The sequence below is a fragment of the Capricornis sumatraensis genome, chromosome 7 (genome assembly GCF_032405125.1).
Source record: "Capricornis sumatraensis isolate serow.1 chromosome 7, serow.2, whole genome shotgun sequence".
Classification (NCBI taxonomy): domain Eukaryota; kingdom Metazoa; phylum Chordata; class Mammalia; order Artiodactyla; family Bovidae; genus Capricornis; species Capricornis sumatraensis.
Genome location: NC_091075.1, coordinates 110,884,646 through 110,905,730, shown reverse-complemented (window position 1 = coordinate 110,905,730; position 21,085 = coordinate 110,884,646). Strand labels below are relative to the sequence as shown.

At 37.0% G+C, this 21,085-nt stretch overlaps 1 protein-coding gene across 2 annotated transcripts in view; it reads left to right on the top strand.

The window, feature by feature from the left end:
• The window catches only part of RAB28 (RAB28, member RAS oncogene family), a 99,647-nt gene extending 78,992 nt beyond the window's left edge, over window positions 1-20,655 (top strand). The window contains exons 5-7 of one of the 2 annotated variants that reach the window (XM_068975231.1): window positions 3,558-3,661; window positions 10,372-10,449; window positions 19,787-20,655. In XM_068975231.1, the coding sequence (XP_068831332.1) occupies window positions 3,558-3,661; window positions 10,372-10,449; window positions 19,787-19,879 (275 nt within the window). In that variant the 3' untranslated portion in view covers window positions 19,880-20,655. Of the gene's footprint in view, window positions 1-3,557; window positions 3,662-10,371; window positions 10,450-18,432; window positions 18,523-19,786 lie in introns of those variants that run through there. The other variant, XM_068975232.1, reaches the window with a different exon arrangement.
• The last annotated feature ends 430 nt before the right edge of the window (window positions 20,656-21,085 follow it).

Below are 21,085 nucleotides of genomic sequence, written 5' to 3'. Positions count from 1 at the left end.
TCATTTCCTGGTGTTTCCCTCTCTTGCTAACTCATCAGCCACTCTGGCCTCCTGGCTTTTCTTTGAGTGTGGTAAGTGTGGTCTTCACCTTAAGGGTCTTCGGCCTACGTGTTTGAAAGAGTAATTCATCTCATGTATATTTTATTTTTTTTCAATAAGATATATCAACATTTGCAATACTCTGTTATTTACTTGTGTGTCTGTTTCTCTGAATTAGAATGTAAGGTCATTGTTACATATGCAGCTCTTAGGACAATGCCTAGCCATGTCTGTGTTTGTGTTAGTTGCTTAGTTGTGTCCGACTCTTTGCGACCCCATAGACTGTAGCCCGCCAGGCTCCTCTGTCCATGGAATTCTCCAAGCAAGAATACTAGAGTGGGTTGCCGTTTCCTTCTCTGTGCCTAGCCATAGTAGGCACTCAAATATTTGCTGAATGAGTAGAGTGAGTGATCAGTAAACTGGTTATCCATTGAAATTGTTAAGCATACTTTAAGCAGGGTTTAGTATAGTAGAGCTGAAAGTTGCGTATTGCAATGTTAATGCCCATGACCTTCAGTTGTTTAGATATTGGAAGGATATACACTAAAATGTTAACAGTAGTTGTCTCTAGTTAGTGACATTTTTTATATCCTTTTGAAAATTGTTTTTCTGAATATTTGGGAAATGTTTATGTATTAATGCTGTTGGGAGGTTTTAATTCCCTTTTTAAAAATAAAATACAGGAACTAGCTGTATTAAAATAAGAAAATAATAAGAGTAAGTATTTTATTTAAAAAAAAAAAATACTGGTTCACTGAAGCAGAGTCCCCAGCCCCTGGGCCATGGACTGGTACCACTCTTTGGCCTGTTAGCAACCAGGCTGTACAGCAGGAGATGAGCAGCGAGCCGGTAAGCAAGCAAAGCTTCGTCTGTCTTTACAGCCATTCCCTGTTGCTCACATTGCCTCCTGTCAGATGAGCGACAGGCATTTTCATAGGAGTGAGAACCCTACTGCTCTTGAATTGGTCATGGAAAAAATTGTCTTCCAAGAAACTGGTCCCTAGTGCCAAAAAGGTTGGGGACCACTGCACTGAAGGATATAAGGGAAATTAAATCATATCAGTAAGATTGTTAACACATGTATGCTAGATGAATACTGGATAATAATTTTAAGGATGCTTTCAGAAATCGAAGAAATGAAAGAATTTACCAGTATCTCACTGTAGTTTCATTGTCAGAATTTATTTATTTCTGGATTATTTAGAATGAATAGTAACTAGGGCTTTCCTGGTGGCTTAGCAATAAAGAATCCTCCTGCCAATGCAGGAGACATGGGTTTAATCCCTGGGTCGGGAAGATCCCCTGGAGAAGGAAATGGCAACCCACTCCAGTATAGTGCCTGGGTAATCCCATGGACAGAGGAGCCTGGTGGCTATAGTCCTTGGGGTTGCAAAAGAGTCGGATACAGCTTAGTGACTGAACAACAATGGACTCTAGTAATTAAGGCCTTTTAATTTTGCTCACTAAATTCTAACACAACAGAGGAAAACAATGGTCAGTCAAATTCTGCGAGGGCCTTTTCTGTATCTGCTGTGTCATTCTCAACATCTCGGTTATTTCAGATAACTTTTATATTTCTTAACTGTCTGTTATATTCCTAATACTGGTGGTAATTTTTTTAGGACCTGGATTTTATCTTTTTCCTCTTTGGGTTCTCACTGCCTACCATAGTGCTTGGTATATCATAAATACTTACTGAATAATTTTTTTATCAATTGATTAGTTATAGTTATTAGTCTCTAATGATTATCTTTGTTAGGAAAAAAACTTTTGGCTAGTAAATCCCCCAGTGCTATATAGATAAATTTATAGTAGTTTATCTATGTAAGTAGTTGAGGAGTTATCTGGTAGGGCAAGTGGAGAATGGAGAGAAGAAAGGAAGGAAGAAAAGACACAGCCGTGGCAGACTGTTCCGTTAGAAAAGACAAATGCCCATGCATGTTGAATGACAGACTTTATTTTTGTAATTGGACAGTGATCTCACTGGGGAATTTTCCGAGTGACATGATTTGTTCTTACTCTTGTTGAATTAGGAAAGTATTCTAACTTCAATATTATGGTAAACTAGATGTACAAATGTCAGTGCTAATAGCTTAGTATTTTAGTCATCAACAAATTGATGCCTGTGGTATCTGGACATTTTTTGGCCTCTTCTTGTAAATAAAGTCTCAGTGATGTTTAAGGAACAGCAAGTTGTGGCCCGAAAAGAAAAAAGGTGCATATTATCCTAGTTAAGCAGTATAAATGGGGCTCAGGAATCCCTCAGTAGATCAAAAATCTGCTAGAGAAAGATCTCTTGAGCTTACAAACTAAAGACCTTCAATGTAATTTCAAATAAAGCCTTTTACATAGTATGAGAGCATTTTTTAGTTGATAATCAATTGCCACTATTATGTAAGCTTACTAGATTTGCAAATTTACAAGTTTTTACAAGTCAGTTGGGTCCTTTCCTCAGGAAATCAGTTTAAGTTTTTTTTCCCTATATTGACTCAAAGAGCCTAGTTGTCCTTAAATCCTGTGAATATATTTGCCTTATAATTTGACGGCATTGAATCAACACCCTTATAGGGTTTGTAGTGTTGTGAAAAGAGAAACTGTTCAATAAAAGATCACATTTGAAAAAATTAGACTGTGTTGGATAAAACCAGTATTGGATATGAGTACTATGCTTTGCTTTAAAGCACCTACCACTATTCAAGAAAATATATTCTGGCCCATTACTGCTTTCCAAATGGACACTTTTAGAATTGGAAAGCAAATGAGCTATGTCTTTGTGAAATTAAGCAGTAACTGTAAATAAAGTAAGTATATAATGAAATATTGATATCTTTTGGCAGAAAATTAATAATGTGCTTGTGTTAACATTAAAGTTTATAGAGATTATAGAACTATTGTAATTAATGTATTAAGGTAATTAAATTTTCAAACCAAATATGCTGTGGTAAGTATATGTTACAATTAATCACTATGTTTAAATGCATTATACTAATGCATATTTTTGCATATCATCAAATGTGCCTCAAACTATATAGATAATAGGAATGATCTTTTAGTTTTCTGGGCACTTAACATGTGCTGGTCATTGTGCATGAAAGTGAAAGTCACTCAGTTGTGTCTGACTCTTTGCGACCTCATTGAGACTATACAGTCCGTGGAATTCTCCAGGCCAGAATACTGGAGTGGGTAGCCTTTCCCTTCTCCAGGGGAATCTTCCCAAGCCAGGGATTTGGCATTTCAGGCGGATTCTTTGCCAGCTGAGCCACCAGGGATGCCTCATTGTGCACTAAACATGGATTAATTCTCAAAAAACTTTGTATATGATGGGTCCATTTGTTTTTCCCAGCTTTTAGATTTAGAGACTGAAGCATAAAGAGACTAAAAAGAATTGCCCCAAATTATACTGCTAGTGTCTAAACTGGGGTATAATATTGGAAAAGAAGTCACATTTAAACTTGTTAAATATTTATTGATTAACTTTATTATTGAATTTGGTTCTCTGTTTTTGTTCACCTTTCTAGTTGATTTGGAGCATATGCGAACAGTAAAACCTGAAAAACACTTAAGATTTTGCCAGGAAAATGGTTTTAGTAGCCACTTTGTCTCAGCAAAGACAGGAGACTCTGTAAGTAAGATAATGAATGCCGAATATTATAAGTAATGTTTTACTTTTATTTACTAATATTCATAGGAAGTATACTTCCATTACTTAACTTTTAGATTAATTCCTATTGAAGACATAAAATACCTTAGGTTATATACAGCATGCTTATTCTGTTGATACTCCTCTTATTTATTTAAAATAATTTCATGATTCTTTTAGGGAATTAAAAATACAAAAGTTAAAAAGAATATAAATAGCTCATAATCTCAGCCTCCAGAGATGATCATTCATAACCTCATATGATAGTCTCATTTTCTGATGCTGCTGCCACCACGGCTAGTGGACTGCTGTTTACTGAGTGCCTACTTTGTGATGGGCATGTACTACTTTGATTATCTCTATTTAGTTGTTAATTAATTGCATTTGATTGGATGCTTATTCTGTAAATCACCATAACCATTTAAATAAGTTTAGAATGATGTTAAAATATTTTTGAATTAGTCTAAAATATCTTCATATATAAGTCAGATTTATTTTCCAGCAATCATAAGTAATTATCTCTGTTTTATAGAGTAGTTTTAGAGAGGTTATGTTGTGGGGGTTCAGGGTACACAGAGTAAGTGATGGAGATAGGATTTGTAAACCTAAGGATTGACCTTCCAGTGTTTACCATATTAACTATGCTAAATGTTTATTTTTAAAAAAATTGAGATCATAATATAGAAATAATTTTGTATTTTTTTGTTTAATATGTTTATTCATAGAAAATTTTCTCATGTCACTTAATATTACTAAATAGATTAAAAACCCACTAGATTTAATAATCCATTAAATAAATGTTCAGATTTATTCAACCACGTCCCTATTGTTGGATATATAGATTGTTTCCAAATTCAAGACATTGTAAAATTTTGCAGAATTTCTGATGTAAAATTTTGTCTGTAAGTTTTGATTATTTCCTTGGAAGGGAATTGAAACCTTTTGCCAAATTACCACCAGAAAGCCTAAGTTAATTTATACTACCATCAGCATTGTATGAAAGCCATATCACTGTAATCTTTTTTAACATTCAGAATTTATTTATTTTTAAAACTTTGTCAGTTTGATAGACAAGGGATTAAAAGGTATTTTACTATTTAAATTTCTTTGACTGCTCTTGAGGTTGAAATTTTTAAAATTTTATTACCTACTTTCTGCTTATATCTGTTTATAATATTATATACTTATTATAAGTTTATTTATTGTTGATTTTCTGCTTATTACCTGTTTATTGTATTTTTGTTGCTTTTTAAAATTTTCTAAGACCATTTTTGTGTTAGGGATAACATAACAGCCATTTGTCATAATTTTTGCAAATATTCTCTTTCTACTGCCCAGATTTTTGTTTGATCGTTAATTTTCTTGACATTTTCAACCAGAGGACATTTGAATTTTTCTGTGGTTTAATCTTCTTGATGTTTTTCCTGTATGATTTCATTGATGGTTTTTATGCTTAGGAAAAATATTAAATAATATAAAAGGTATTTATTCTTTTGAGGGATCAAACATTTAAAAATGTGATATGTTAGCACCCTTTACCCAGGATAATGCTAATGTGGGACACCTACCTACTTTAAAAATGTATACAGTATCAATGTTCCTTGATAAACCCATCCATGGATTGGGTTTTTACCCTCACTTATCTTCCTGGGGGTCTCTTATCAGTTTAGAATTATTTTAACTTCCAGTATTTTAGCTTGTGTTTAACCACTTAGTATATTTTGTGTACTTATGTTGAACGACTTTTAAAAATCCTCATTGTTTTCTTTTTAAATGCAACTTTGAAATGATTTGTTCTTGTGAAATCAGTTTATGTCATCTCCAATCACAGATTACTTCATTTCATTGCTTGAGAAGTTGATCTCCAGTCTTACTGTACTTTCTCTGATACTACCTTTGTCATAATTCTTAGTGGTGTCAGTATTGTTGTTCACCACCCCACCTCATCCATGCACCCCCATGCTACTGTAGCCCTTCTGTTATCTCCTGTCTCAGTATCAGGCATGCAAATCACTGACCAGCTTGAATGCCCTAGTCCAGTCAGTCTGCAGCCCCAGCAGGGCCTACGTGACAGTGATCCTAACACTTGCCCCTGACCTTTCGTGTCCTCATTTTCCTTTCTTCCTTACTCGTGGTCAGTCAAAATCATTACCATGCAGTACTCTGTCTGTCAGTTTCCTTTCCCGTCAGTCACTTTATCTAACTTATTTGACTAAACCTTGACCACGCCCCTTTATGTGGTTGCACTCATGTATTTGAACATGATGAGAGAAAAAAGCTTAGAGGCATGTTGGAGGTTTCACTACTGTCCATAGTCAGCTCACCTCAAGTGGACCTTAATGCTGCTTAGAACTTAGGTCTTTAGGCCATTGTCTCTCTCCTTCACCTAGACGAGTGTTCCATAGCTTCTCTTCTCAAATTTTCAAACCTTCATCATCCGTTCTCTTAGCTGATTCCCTTGTTTCTTATTTTATTAAAAAAATATTGAAACAAAGGGAAGACACCTTTAACATACTCCTGCCCCCTCGTTTCCCCCAGCTCTCCTTCCCACCCACTGTCCATTCCCACCTCTCTGTCTCCTCTGAGATTCCTGTGGGTTGGGCTGTCTCTGCTGGTAGCTAGGCTCAACTTCTCCCTTGTGCATTAGTCCCATATCTCTTTGCCTAGTAACAAACATGGCTTAAAATTCTCACTCCAGCATCGTTTTTTTCCCATCTAGTGGATTATTCTATCAGCACACGAAATGTTATGACTTTTCTTACCTTAAATATAAGAAAATGCTTGATCACCCACATCGTTAGCTGTTTCTTACTCTTTGCTACTTACCAGTAGAATGTTTTCAAAGAGCTGTCTCCAGTTCTCTCCTCCCGGTTTGTCTTGAACAGTTCCAGTCAGACTTTTGCCCCTAATATTTCACCCCCAGATGCTCTTATTAAGGTCATCAGTGACCTCCTTTTTGTTCAATTCAGTGGCCAGTTCTTAGTCCTCATCTTACTTGATTTAGTTGCAGCGAATAAAATAGTTGATCACTCGCTCCTCTTTGAAATACTTTGTTCACTTAGTTTCCAGAATACTACATCTTCTGGTTTCCCTCCTACCTTGCTGACTACTCTCTTATTGCCTTTGCTGATTCCTTCATTGAATTGCCCTAGGCACAGTCCTTGGATATCTCTCTTTTTTAAACTTATTCCCTTTGTGACCTCATCTAGTCTCATGGCTTTGGCCAGACTTCTTCCCTGAACTCCAGACTCATATACCCCAGCACTCCTGCTTAAGTGTCTTAAGAGTCAGTCCCAGTTTAATGCAGGATTCAGGTCCAGAACTGAGCTCTTGATATTTTTTCCTCAGATCTTTTCCAGTCTTCCCCACTTCAATAAATGGTAGGTCTCCTATCTTGCTAAGAACAGGAAAATTTGGGGGTCATCCTTGACTCCTTGTGGTATGTCTTTGACATACCACAGCACTCACCAAGTCCTGTTGGTTCTGCTTTCAAAATGTGCCCATAATCTGGTGACTTTTCTTGCTATTGCCACTGCTGCTACTTTGTTTCAGGCCTCCATCATCTCTTACATTAGTGTTCTTGCCAATTTCTCTTTTTTACCCTTGATCTTCTATAGTGAATATTCAGTACAACAACCAGATTGACCTTGTAAAAACCTCAGAGTGAATGAAAGCCAAAGTCCTCCCCATAATAGCCCACCAGATCTTACCTGCTTTGTTAGGCTTGCCTAATGCTCTTAGTCACTCTGCTGTTTTTCTTTTTACAGTCTTCCCTTTCTCTCCATTTCGCCACACTAGCTTTCCTGTTACTCCTTGAACTTTGACCATCAGTGAACTATAATATGTAATGCTCTTTGGGGTACAAATGACAGAAGCCTTTTGGGGACATCATCTCTTTTTGATTAGAAGTTAAAATTAAGTTGTTGAAAGTGAAAGTCGTTCAGTCCTGTCTGACTCTTTGCGATGCCATGGACTGTACAGTCTGTGGAATTCTCCAGGCCAGAATACTGGCGTGGGTAGCCTTATTGAAGTTGTGATAAATATTCAGTAAGTAGTCATGAGTACAAAAAGTTCTTCACGACCCAGATAATCATGATGGTGTGATCACTCACACTCACCTAGAGCTAGACATCTTGGAATGTGAAGTCCAGTGGTCCTTAGGAAGCATCACTACGAACAAAGCTAGTGGAGGTGATGGAATTCCAGTTGAGCTTTTTCAAATCCTAAAAGATGATGCTGTGAATGTGCTGCACTCAATATGTCAGCAAATTTGGAAAACTCAGAAGTGGCCACCAGACTGGAAAAGGTCAGTTTTCATTCCAATCCCAAAGAAAGGCAGTGCCAAGGAATGCTCAAACTACCGCACAATTGCACTCATCTCACACGCTAGTAAAGTAATGCTCAAAATTCTCCAAGCCAGGCTTCATTCTGCAATATGTGAACCATGAACTTCCAGACCTTCAAGCTGGTTTTAGAAAAGGCAGAGGAACCAGAGATCAAATTGCCAACATCTGCTGGATCATTGAAAAAGCAAGAGAGTTCCAGAAAAACATCTATTTCTGCTTTATTGATTAAGCCAAAGCTTTTTTGACTGTGTGGATCACAATAAACTGTGGAAAATCTGAAAGAGACGGGAATACCAGACCACCTGACCTGCCTCTTGAGAAACCTGTAATGCAGGTCAGGAAGCAAGAGTTAGAACTGGACATGGAACAACAGACTGGTTCCAAATAGGAAAAGGAGTACGTCAAGGCTGTATATTGTCACCCTGCTTATTTAACTTCTGTGCAGAGTACATCATGAGAAACGCTGGGCTGGAAGAAGCACAGGCTGGAATCAAGATTGCCCGGAGACATAATCAGTAACCTCAGAGATGCAGATGACACCACCCTTATGGCAGAAAGTGAAAAGGAGCTAAAAAGCCTCTTGATGAAAGTGAAAGAGGAGAGTGAAAAAGTTGGCTTAAAGCTCAACATTCAGAAAACGAAGATAATGGCATCCGGTCCCATCACTTCATGAGAAATAGATGGGGAAACAGTGGAAACAATGTCAGACTTTAATTTTGGGGAGCTCCAAGATCACTGCAGATGGTGACTCCAGCCATGAAATTAAAAGACGCTTACTCCTTGGAAGGAAAGTGATGACCAACCTAGACAGCATATTAAAAAGCAGAGACATTACTTTGTCAACAAAGGTCCGTCTAGTCAAGGCTATGTTTTTTCCAGTAGTCATGTATGGATGTGAGAATTGGACTATAAAGAAAGCTGAGCGATGAAGAATTGATGCTTTTGAACTGTGGTGTTGGAGAAGACTCTTGAAGAGTCCCTTGGACTGCAAGAAGATCCAACTAGTCCATCCTAAAGGAGATCAGTTCTGGGTGTTCATTGGAAGGACTGATGTTGAAACTGTAATACTTTGGCCACCTGCTGTGAAGAGCTGACTCCTTAGAAAAGAACCTGATGCTTGGAAAGATTGAGGGCAGGAGGAAAAGGGGACGACAGAGGATGAGATGGTTGGATGGCATCACCAACTCAATGGATATGGGTTTGCGTGGACTCTGGCAGTTGGTGATGGACAGGGAGGCCTGGTGTGCTGCGGGTCATGGGGTCGCAAAGAGTCGGACACGACTGAGTGACAACTGAACTGAACTGAGTCATGAGTAAGTAGGGGTCAGAATAAACTCGGATATTTCGGGAGCAAAGACAGAATATGCAGACAAGCAAAGACTGTATTGGAGCTCCAGGAATCCTAGTGGACCCCAGATAAGCTATCGGTGTAGGAAAGGATGTTTATAGAAGTCTTTGCATGTTTTTGTTTCATGATTCTGGATTGTGAAAGTGAAGGTCACTCAGTGGTGTCCCGACTCTGCGACCCCGTGGACTACACAGTCCATGGAGTTCTCCAGGCCAGAATACTGGAGTGGGTAGCCTCTCCCTTCTCCAGGGGATCTTCCCAACTGAGGGATCGCACCCAGGTCTCCCGCATTGCAGGCAGATTCTTTACCAGCTGAGCCACAAAGGAAGCCCAAGACTACTAGAGTGGGTAGCCTATCCCTTCTCCAGTGGATCTTCCTAACCCAGGAGTCAAACCAGGGTCTTCTGCATTGCAGGCTATCAGGGAAGTCGTATACTGCTACTTTTCTGTTTGACAAAATACAGTAAAGGTTAGTAAGTTTTTTGCTCCAGAGAGAATTTATTAAAATTGATTAGAACCTTAGAGATTATGAGAGTGGAAAGTAAGACCTTTCAAGGTAGGCTAATGCCATATCGAAAGATCAGTGTAAAATTGGCAGTGAAAAACTTTCCCCAGGTAGTAAAATATAGACTACTTTCATTTTCTTCAGGACTTACAGCAGTTTATTATTTGGCTAGTAGTCTTTTTTTTTTTTTTTAATGTCGTAGTTGTAATTAATTATGTTAACTCTTTAAAAGTTTCAGTTTTTCAGGATAAATGTGTAAATTTAGACCAGCTCAGTGAAGTGTATGAATTTTCAAATTATGGTTTAATCATTTAAAAAATTATTATACTTAAAATGTTGCTGTATTTGACAAATAGAGCTATTTTTGAAACAACCTGGTACATCATATTTTTTGCAGTTCTTGCTGTTTATCATTTTTTAGAAAGTTCAATTTGTTTGAAGGTAACTTAGGCATGCCTGTTTTAAATCATTTAAACCTGTTTTTGTTATGCAGGTCTTCCTGTGTTTTCAGAAAGTTGCTGCTGAAATCCTTGGAATCAAGTTAAACAAAGCAGAAATAGAACAGTCACAGGTGATTATGTTGAACTGTATACTTAAAAAGATAATTTATTTCTTAAAAGACATTAATTTTCACTCTGAATCCTTTTACATTTATGCATTCTATGTACCTATCCCTAACAGCCTTAAAAATAGATTGTGTGTATGAGTCATTGTTTATTGCAGAAGATGGAGGATGTTAACTTTTTGCCAAATGATGATACCCTTGAAACCTCATTTTGTCTTTTTTTTTTGTCGGAAAAATGAGATTAATGTAATAAAAATTTCATCAGCAGTTAAATAATGGCTAAGGAACTGACCATCTTATTTTGTACTTTTTTATTTAAGTTCTTCCATGATTACTATATAATATCTTTTTTATGTTTTGTATAAAATCCCAACTATTTATTAAAGTTTAGTCTTAAGTAGTAAGAGTTTACCCAATTTGGCATCTTCTGTGTTTGCTTTGGTGAAACACTATAAAATATAGTGTTTCTCTCTGTTCTTCTGTAAAATATCCTGTGTTATAATATTAATTCTTGATGTTATTTTATTGTTAATTTAATAATGGTATTAATTATTGAGGATTTCTGAATTCTCCCACGATTGCTAGACAGTTCTCTTAGACTAAGAAGTAAACATGAATACCAAGTCAGCTGCTTAAAGATACAGCAGCACACTGCTTTACATGTTTGATTGAATAAAAAAATCAGAGCAAGAGCCTGTAGTTTAAAATTAGACTTCAGAAGTGGTTTGCTTAGAAGCAACATATATTGATAAATTACATTTTCCCTCAACCGACCCTCTGCTTTTTCCCTGCTTTGTGAAGCTACAAAGGTGTAACAGTCTTTCTCCATCCTTAAATTTTTCTTTAATTCTTTCTGAATTAATTCTGTGTCTTCTTTTCATGGTCACTCTTTGTGTGTGCGTGTGTGCATGTTTTTAGACAATTTGAGTAAATATCAATTGAAACTGTTATGCTGATATGGCTGTTTCTAGAACTTCATTAAAATATTTGGAACTCTGGAAATCTACCTTTACTTCTCACATTCAAAAGACATTTCAGCACTTACTGTGGCCAGACACGGTGTTTAGCTATTTGTGCCTTATAAATTGTTCCCAGACACAAAGTAGTTACTTGATTTTGGCCTAGGAGGATGGATACAAGAAGAGAAATCAGTGATTTGCTTGACTATACAGAACTTGGCAGATTCAAGAAGTCACGTGATGCCTCTGCTTTGTAGCTTCACTTTCTAAATGATATTTGTGCCTGGTTAACTAGGTAGTCCGTAAGTGATTTTCAGACGATGATAAATGATTAATTGATCATATAAGTGTGGTTTACTGCTGGATCTAGAGGAGATTTAAGAGTTTAAGATGCAGTGAAGACAATTAATAAACGTGCCAACTTCTGTTATATCATTTAATCCTTATAATAACTTTGGGGCAGGTGGCACTTCATCATTTTATGGTTGGAAAACTGAGACTGCAGAAAGGTTAAGTAACTCGATCTGCTTATCCACAGCTGGGCAGTGGTGGACCCAGGATTTGAACTCGGGTCTGTCTGATGGCAGTGCCCCTAACGTTTCCATGCTACCATACTGGGAGAAGATTTACTGGGTGGTTTGGAGTGGGGAGTTGAAAAAGAAGCTAGCACAAGCAAGTTGAAAAGTTTAGATTGTATTTTGGAGAGAGAAGAGCTGTTTGGTAAAAATAAAGGACTATTTGTGTTGGAGTGTGAAGGAAATTTGAGGAAAGATTATGGAGATTTATGAATGCCAAGTTGATAAATTTTAATCTCACATATTGACAGTGGAAAATAATTTTAAGCAGGGAAATAAGCAAAAGCAGTTTTTAGATGGGATTAATCTAATGGAATTTGTGTGTGTGTGTGGATGGGTGCCAGAGAGGTTGAAGCAAGGAGACTGGGTTACTGCCCTCGTGTGATAAAGACCGGAATCGGATGGAAGGGAAAGGATGGATGTAAGAGACATTTTGCAGAAGAATCAGTAGGACTTGTGGAATGACCAGATAAAAGGGAGAAGTCATCCCAGATCACCTTGAGGTTTCTCAGCTGGAGGAATGGAAAACGGGAGACCCAGTGATGAGCCCCTCTAGAGGAGACAGTGTGCCCGTGCGGTGCTGACAGCCCCCGGACAAGGAGCCTGTACTCGCCCGAGCCCGCCGCAGTGCTCAGGCTCTAGGGCATCTCCAGAGAGGTGGTGACTGGGGCACTGCTAAGAGGCAGAATTCTAGGGATGCTTGACTCGTGTTTTTAGCTCACTGTTAGTCAAAAGAGACAGAAAGTTACTCTTTGAACTTCTGGAGATCGACTTACCAGCTAGGCACGTTTTAACTAAGCCCGTGTCAGCGGTGTTCACTCCAGAGCCCCTCGCCCTCCCTGGGCACGCTACCTGTTTGTAAGTGCGCCCCAGCCTCTTAGGCCGTGAAGCTTGGCTCTGGTTTCAACTTGCGGGTGTCTACTTTGACTGCATTCATTTGAAGACGAATTCCAGCTACTAAGCCCTCCTTCACTGGGTCTGTCAGGGCCTTCGTGTAGGGAAACCTCATTCTCCATTCCTGAGAACAGTGAGTTTGGTGCCTTTGCCAGTTAAATTATGTATGTCACAGTTTAGTTTTCTCAGTGGAAGGAAACATTTTTGAAGGTTCATTATTTTTAAAAGATGTTTCTAAGAACATACTTGGAAGCTATCTTGAGCACAGTATTATTTTTTATTGAGATATACATGGCACAAAACATTATGTAAATTTAAAGTATGTAACATGTTAATTTGATATCTTTATATATTATATGATTTTGCCATTATAGCAGTAATTAGTACCTCTATCATGTTACATAAATATCTTTGTTAGTAGTTGGAATAATTAAGTTCTAATCCCTTAGCAAGTTTGATGATTATAAAGCAATATTGCTTTCTGTATTGACTATACTATGCATTGTTTCTAGGACTTATTTACTAATAATGGTAAGTTTGTACCCTTTAGAAGACATCTTTCCTATCCCCTCATCCTCCGGGAACAACCATTTTATTCTTTTCTTTTTTTTTGCAATTTTGGCTTTTTGAAATTTCATGTGTAAGTAGTATCATACAGTTCTTGCCATTTTCTGTCTGATTTATCTCATTTTGCACAATGTACTCAAAGTCCATCCAAGTTTTTACAAATGGCAGACTGTTACTTCTCATGGCTGAATAATATTACATTGTGTGTGTGTGTACATATGTTTATATTCCACATTTTCTTTATTCATCTATCAACAGGCACTTTGATGTTTCCATATTTTGCTTATTGTCAATAACACTGTAATGAACATGGGAGTGCATGTATCTTCAGATAAATACTCAGAGATGGAATTGTTGGATGGTATGGTAGTTCAGTTTTTAACTTTTTGAGGAGACTCCATACTGTTTTCCAGGGGCTGCACCAATTTACATTCTCATTCAGGGTTTCCTTTTTTTCCACATCCTCTCTAGCACTTATTTCTTATATTCTTGAGGACAGCCATTTTAACAGGTGGGAAGTGATATCTCATTGTAGTTTTAATTTGTTGATTAGGGATATTGAGCCTCTTTTCATGCACCTGTTGGCCATTTGATGTCTCTGAAGGTTCATTTAAAAGCAAAGAAGTTCAGATAATCTGAACTTCGTTTCTATATATAATTTATATACAGAAAGTGGAGGAGTAGGGTGCAAAGGAAGGGAGAGAGTGAGAGCTTGTGCACCTGGGTTCTGTGGTTTTATGTCATTCGAAAGAGTCCTGAAGGAACTCAGTGTCACAGAGTGATAAAGTGATTTGTATTATTCTATACAGAAGAAATTAGATTGTAGACTCACCAGTCACATGGAAATTGATGCTGTAGTAATTTTGTGATAAACATTTATAATAAGGCCTTAGTCTTAGTTCCATTCACTGATTATTTAAAGAGATTCTGCTATTTTAGTTTTAACCTAGATTATTCCCATTTTACAGTCATATAAAATGAGTTATCAACACACTTTACAAGCTGTTCAAGGAAGAGAAGGAGAAAAGAAGGAATGAAGTTTACTAAGACAGCAGACGTTTTTTGAGGGTTTTATGCCAGCACACTAAAATCTGGGGATACAGAGATGAATAAGTCACAGTGCTTGTCCTCAGGGAGCTCCCAAATTACATGAGGGCAGACAGATAGGTCAAGTATGCTCTAGATCTGTTTTTTATAATTCTCTATTAGTGACATTTCCACTGGCCAGTTAATAAATTATGACTTTGTTTGCTTTGAACTAGGTATGTGTTAGTTTTAGTGATCCTATATTTTTATAGATTATACTTTATATAAAGTTATTAAAAATAGTAACTTTACATTATTTCCTTGTATTTTATTCATTTTTATCCCTAATAGGTTGTACCTCTTAATCCCCGTCCCCTGTCTTTCCCCTTTCCTCTTCTCTCTAACTACTGGAAACCACTAGTTTGTTTTCCATATCTGTGAAGCTATTTGTTTTGTTATATTTAATTGTTTGTTTGTTTTACTTTTTAGATTCTGCATGTAACTGAAGACACACAGTATTTATTTTTCCTTTATCTGACTTATTTCCCTACACATAATAACCGCTAAGTCCATCCCTGTTGTTACAAATGGCAACATTTCATTCTTTTTACGGCTGAGTATATTCCTGTGTGTGTGTGTGTGTGTGTGTGTGTGTGTGTGTGTGTGTGTGTATCACATCTTTCTTACCCATTTTGGGCTGATGAACACACGTGACTTCCATATCTTGTTTATTATAATTAATGCTGCTGTGGACATTGGGGTGCATATATCTTTTCAGATTAGTGTTTTTGTTTTCCTCAGATATATACCTAGGAATGGAATTACTGGATTATATAGTATTTCTATTTTCAGTTTTTTGGAGAGCCTCCATAGTGTTCTGCATAGTGGCTGTGCCAATTTGCATTCCCACAGCAGTATAAGAGGGCTCCCTTCTCTATACAATCTTGCCAACACATGTTATTTCTTGTCTTTTTGATAGTACTTATTCTAACAAGTGTGGAGTGATACCTCATTGTGGTTTTGATTTGTATTTTCTTAACTGTTAGAAGTATTGAGCATCTTTTTCATGTGTTTTTTGACCATCTGTATGTCTTGTGTGGGAAAAATGCTTATTTCAGTCCTCTGAACATTTTAATTCTGTTTTTCTGTTGTTTTGCTTTTGATATTGAGTTGTATGAGTTCTTTATATATTTTGTATATTAACTCTTCATCATATCATTTGCAAATGTCTTCTCTCATTCAGTAAGTGGCCTTTTCATTATTTAATGATTATTTAATGTGGCCTTTCATTGATGGTTCCATAACCATCACCCATTTTGTTGATGATTGGTTCCCTTGCCTGGGGAGAAAGTTCCAAAAAAATATTGCTAAGCCCTATGTCAGATCATATTCCATTTTTTTTCTTTTTTTATTCACTTAAAAAAGATTTTTTTTCCATATAGTTTCAAAACCAAATGGGATCTTAGCAGCCACATAGATAAACCTTATGTTTTATAGATTAGGAGAGTGTGAAGACCAAAGAGGTGAAGTAGCTTGCCCAGAGCTGTGACTGTTACTGACAGCCTGTGATTGCATATTATGTGGTATATGCGTATGCCATTACATGGAAGGAAAAGGAGAGTCGCTTTCTTTAAGCTCCTACTGTGTGCATGGTACCATGCTTTTAAAAAATGCTATATCTGTGCTTTGAGTGGTAACCTGTAACCTTTTGCACATTGAATTTGTATCAATCATAGTATTCTTTAATAATTTATGCATTTGTTTTCCTTGCTAAACTCTTAATGAATCTCAAAAAAAAGAAAAAGAGATCATGATTGCTTGTTGGAATGTTTCCAGTACCTGGAATAGTGATTTGCTTTGAATGAGTGATAGTGACAGGTGTTATAGCTGTCAGAGTATGTGTCCTCTCTATCCTGAGGTGACCAGCTATGACTTTTGTAAGGTAAATATGTTTCTACTATCTGGATTAGAGCACAGTTGCAGAAATGACTAGATTTATCTTTCCTGAGTCCATCTCTACTGCTTATACCTTACCACTTCAACTCCTAAGTTGCTTTCTTGCTTACCCTAGTGAAGAGCCACCACTTCCACTTCTAGTATCTGACTCTGACAACTCTGACAAAACAGGGGTTAAGCTGGTGTTCACCCACACGGCTCCCTTTCTCTTAGGGCCACTGCATTGTTTTCATTCACTTGACTAATAGCGGAGAACAATTGAGTTTACTCTGTTGCTCCAAACATAAAGCTGGTGTTTTGTAGGTAACACTTTTCTCTGAAAACATCAATGACTGATTTGTAAACAGGCAACTACTGTGAAGTCCTCTACCATGAAGTTTATATCATAGAAATTATGCTTTATTTACTCGGAGAAAGCAAAGTCCTGAATATGTAGAACTTTGAGTCTGGCTTCCAGTTCAGAAATTTTGTACAGAGCTTTATGTCAAACAACCAAGGCCCTCAAGAAAGATGTTGCCTTGTTAGTTCTTAATTAATTTGATGAGAATTAGTGGTGAAAATCCAAGTCATTTATGTTAGTCAATACTTTGACCAGAATGTCTTGACCACAGGTCAGTGACCTGGTTGTGTTTATAAGACAGGGTTTAAACCATCATTTTGAAGGATTAATGAGTTGCTTGCTGATTATGAAAATCCCTTCTCTTTATTGTAACCCATAGTTTGGCATGAAGCAGTTAGGTTTGGGGAGGCCAGATGATGGTGTTCAACGGGTCATTGATGCGCCCTCCTCATATGTCATGTGGCAGGCAGTTGGCAATGCTTCTGTGATAGCATCAGGCTGAGTGCCTAGTAAATCATGAGTCTTGTCCAGAAGTTAATACTGCTTGCTGGAGAACTGGAGCAGAGCCTGTCCAAGGCTAATACACCTTAGTGTCCTGTTCATTTACTCTCAGTTGTTTATCCAGGCTTTATAAACATTATCACAAGCAGCAGCCTGATTAATATGTTTTCCTCTATGTGCTAATTAATAGATGCTATGATGAAGGAAGATCTTTCCAAAATAAAATATTTGAACTCATTAAAAGTGGGTATAGTTCCAGGTCTAAAAACTTTGGGGAATGTGTTATCTCTGTCATATTTGTCTTATGTGGTCTTCTCATCTTAAGGGTTATAGTAATCAAAAAATCTAACTAGTTTTGCTTTGTTACTTAGCAGAATTCATTTGAAAACATCAGCTGTCATGCTTAAAATATGGTATGTTTTTTAACTATAAAAAATGTATTTTGATCTTACTTATTTCTATATGAAATTTCAAAACTTGGAGGTTAGGGCTGTGAGAGCCGGGGAAGTGACCATCAAAAGGAAGTCTTTGACAGTAATGAATATGATTAAATGTAAAAACCATAAATGGCATGCAGCATCCTCTCCCTACCTTCAAAGAAAATGAACCACTGTTTGTTCCCACACAAATCCACTAGTATATGTCTTACCTGGTATGATGGTTAGCTGTCTGCATGTTCCCTTCCCATGGCAACTTGTGAACAAATCCTGTGCAGTTCATCATTTGTTCCCAGTGTAGAGCGACCGGCCCACGGTAGATCCTCAGTAATGTTTGTAAAAGGAAATTGAATGAGTATCTCTGCTGCACTTTAGTAGAGAAAAGCCCCCAAATTCTTTGTTGTCTTCTGAAATACTGGACATTATATGTGTTACATGTAATTGTGATATCAAAAATAGAGCCCACAGCTTTTCTGGGAGGCTCAGTAGACATGTCCATTTCAGTAATTAAATAGAATTGTAATGTTTCTTGAATCTTGGTTCATTTTCTTTCCTTTTATATGTATATATTCTGCTATTTCCTTTGTGGCTTGTTTAAATTTATGTGCATATTTATTTTTCTGCTTTGGCGTTCCCATCTATTTTCAGTCATTGAACACACTTTCCATTTTTTTTTTTCTTTCTTTTTTTCCCCCTTTCTTCTGCATCTTGTTTCTGTTATACGGAATTGACAGCATATTGTCAGGGCAGAAATAGTGAAGTATTCGGAAGAAGATAACCAACATACCAGCTCTGCTCAGAGCAGAATCTGTTCAGTACAGTAGTGCAGGTATTAATCGATAAACTATTGCAATTTGTGGGAGGAGGGTGGGGAGAACTGGTGAATGTTATCTTGTTCTTTATGAATAAAAAAATTCAAAGATTTATTGTACATTCTTGGGAATTAATATTGCATAAGTCCTGTTCTGGAACTTTGAAAAATTGATCCTTTGCCAGACTTACAACTTAAGGAATTGGGAACAAATGAAAATAACATTTCATTTACTTTCAAATGTGTTTGTCTTTATGGTCGTGTTTATTACATGTGCAGTGAAGTGGAGAATTGAAGCAGTTATTTCATTATTCTCTCCTTACTGTTTTTCCTGAAATAGCGTGGTAACTGAAAGAGTATTTTTAAAGTTTGCCTTGAATTACCCTTCTTTGTCTGCTTATGTGTGCAGACTTAGTAGGAGTTGAAAACAGTTCAGGATTTGTTTTTCCTTAAATGATTACTTAAAGAAGAATGTTAGAGCATGTCACTAAATTCATTGTTTAAAATATTCCTTGAAGTTGTGTTAGAGGAAAGGAAGAAAAAGTTAAGAATATCTTTTGATTTAAATTATTTTAAACTCATGAATGTGAGGTAATTTAAGTTTCTCATTATTCTATATTTTGTTAGAGTCATTATTCATGACCCAATAGTGCAGCCATTTGGAACTAAGTCAGGGATTTAGGAGAAAAGTTTTAAAAATTGGAAAAGTTCTGCTCAAAACATTTCTTCCTTATATGTGACTTCTCTTTAATATCTTTATTTCTTCTCACTAACTCACAAATTGATAAACATTTTTAAAAGAGTTATGCCTGAGTATAATAGTATATGGAAATATTAATAAATAATATTTTTACTTTGAAATGATGAGGGCTTATCTATGAATCAAAACTTATAATGATTAATTTAAAATCCTTTGCTTTAAATTATAACCAGGGTTTAGTTTTTCATATTGATTTGCCAGTTTTTTACTAGACTTGTGATAACCACATAGATATCATAAAACCAGAGAAGACTAAATTAAAAAATTGCTATTACACCCTTAACAAAACCAACCCCTTCCCCACCCCCTTCCCCCCCACCCCCCCAAAAAAAAAGAAAAGAAAATCCTAGCTTGACATGAGTTGATTCTGGCTGATTCTTTTAATATCAGCTTCTGCTTCATTTATGATGTCTGTCATCAGGAGTTCACGAAAGTTCAGAAAATAAAAATATACTTTAAGGAGCTCTTTCTAAATGTTCTGATGTCCTGATAATAACTCTGTTTTCTTTTATGACAGAGAGTGGTGAAGGCAGATATTGTAAACTACAACCAGGAACCCATGTCAAGAACTGTTAACCCTCCTAGAAGCTCTATGTGTGCAGTTCAGTGAGCACATTTTTCTTTTGTATTGATAGTTCTGACTGCCCTCGCCTCTGTGTGGGCCCCGAGGACCCCTAGGAACTTGTTTTATCAGTGACCATCTCTGTAGTTCAGTTAACACTTTCTGCTCAACTCGCTTCATCATTGCATGTTGCCTCAGCCGCAGGCAGCTCCTCTGACTGGAAAGAATTCAACTTCGGGACCACACACTTTGAATTCAGCTTGGAAAGCCCATTCTCTGGAATCAGACTGCTCCATTGAGAAAGAATAATGTTGGCTCTCTTATGGCCTCACTTCTTTTTTCTGTGATGTAAATTTTTGTTCAAACAAATATGAAAACTATCCAGGTCTTGATCATCAGCCAGGATTTTGCTGCAGCACAGTTTCATTCTCTTATCTGAACTCATACCTGGCAAAGTACGCTTCAGAGTGCAAACATCTGAATGAGTAATATATTTTATCTACCGATACTTAAGAAAGGATTCTTTTACTATCTCTTGTGAGTAAAAATATATAAAGCGGTATCTAACTGAAAATGCTTGAAATAAAGCTATAGTAGAAATATTTTCTTCATTTTTTTAAAAAAAGCCTAACTTGTTTATATTTTAGCTGTAGCTCACAAAGTAGTGAGTATTTGATAGTGTGTTTTTATTATTGTATCAGGGTCATTATGTCTTGTGTAATACTCTGGTTAGATGGTTTTGTGATTCTGATGCTCCATGCGGACTTGCTGTGTGAGAGTCCTCCCAGAATGAGCTGTGACTATTGTTGGATCATTGTGGATCAGACTGTACCTGACGGGCAGATATTTTTCTCCTGCAAATAAATTTATTTAAATTACTTTTGGGGGAGAATTTTCTTTCAGCCACGTCCCCTTTCGTTATAGAAAAGGTATATTTGGATACAAATCAATGGTTGTGTGAAGTTTAATAAACATTCAGTCACTTAGAGTTGTTAGGACTTCCCCACTGGCCCAGCGGGTAAAGAATCTGACTGCAACGCAGGAGACACAGGAGACGGGCTCAGTCTCTGGGCCAGGGAGGATCCCCATGGCAACCCGCTCCAGTGTTCTTGCCTGGAGAATGCCACGGACAGAGTCGCAGAGAGTCGGATATGACTGAGCACACGACCCGCACTCACTTGGTAGGTAGGTAGAGCTGTTAGGGAGCTTAGTTGAAGTGATGAAAATCCAGACCTCAAAGGCTGACGTTCAGGG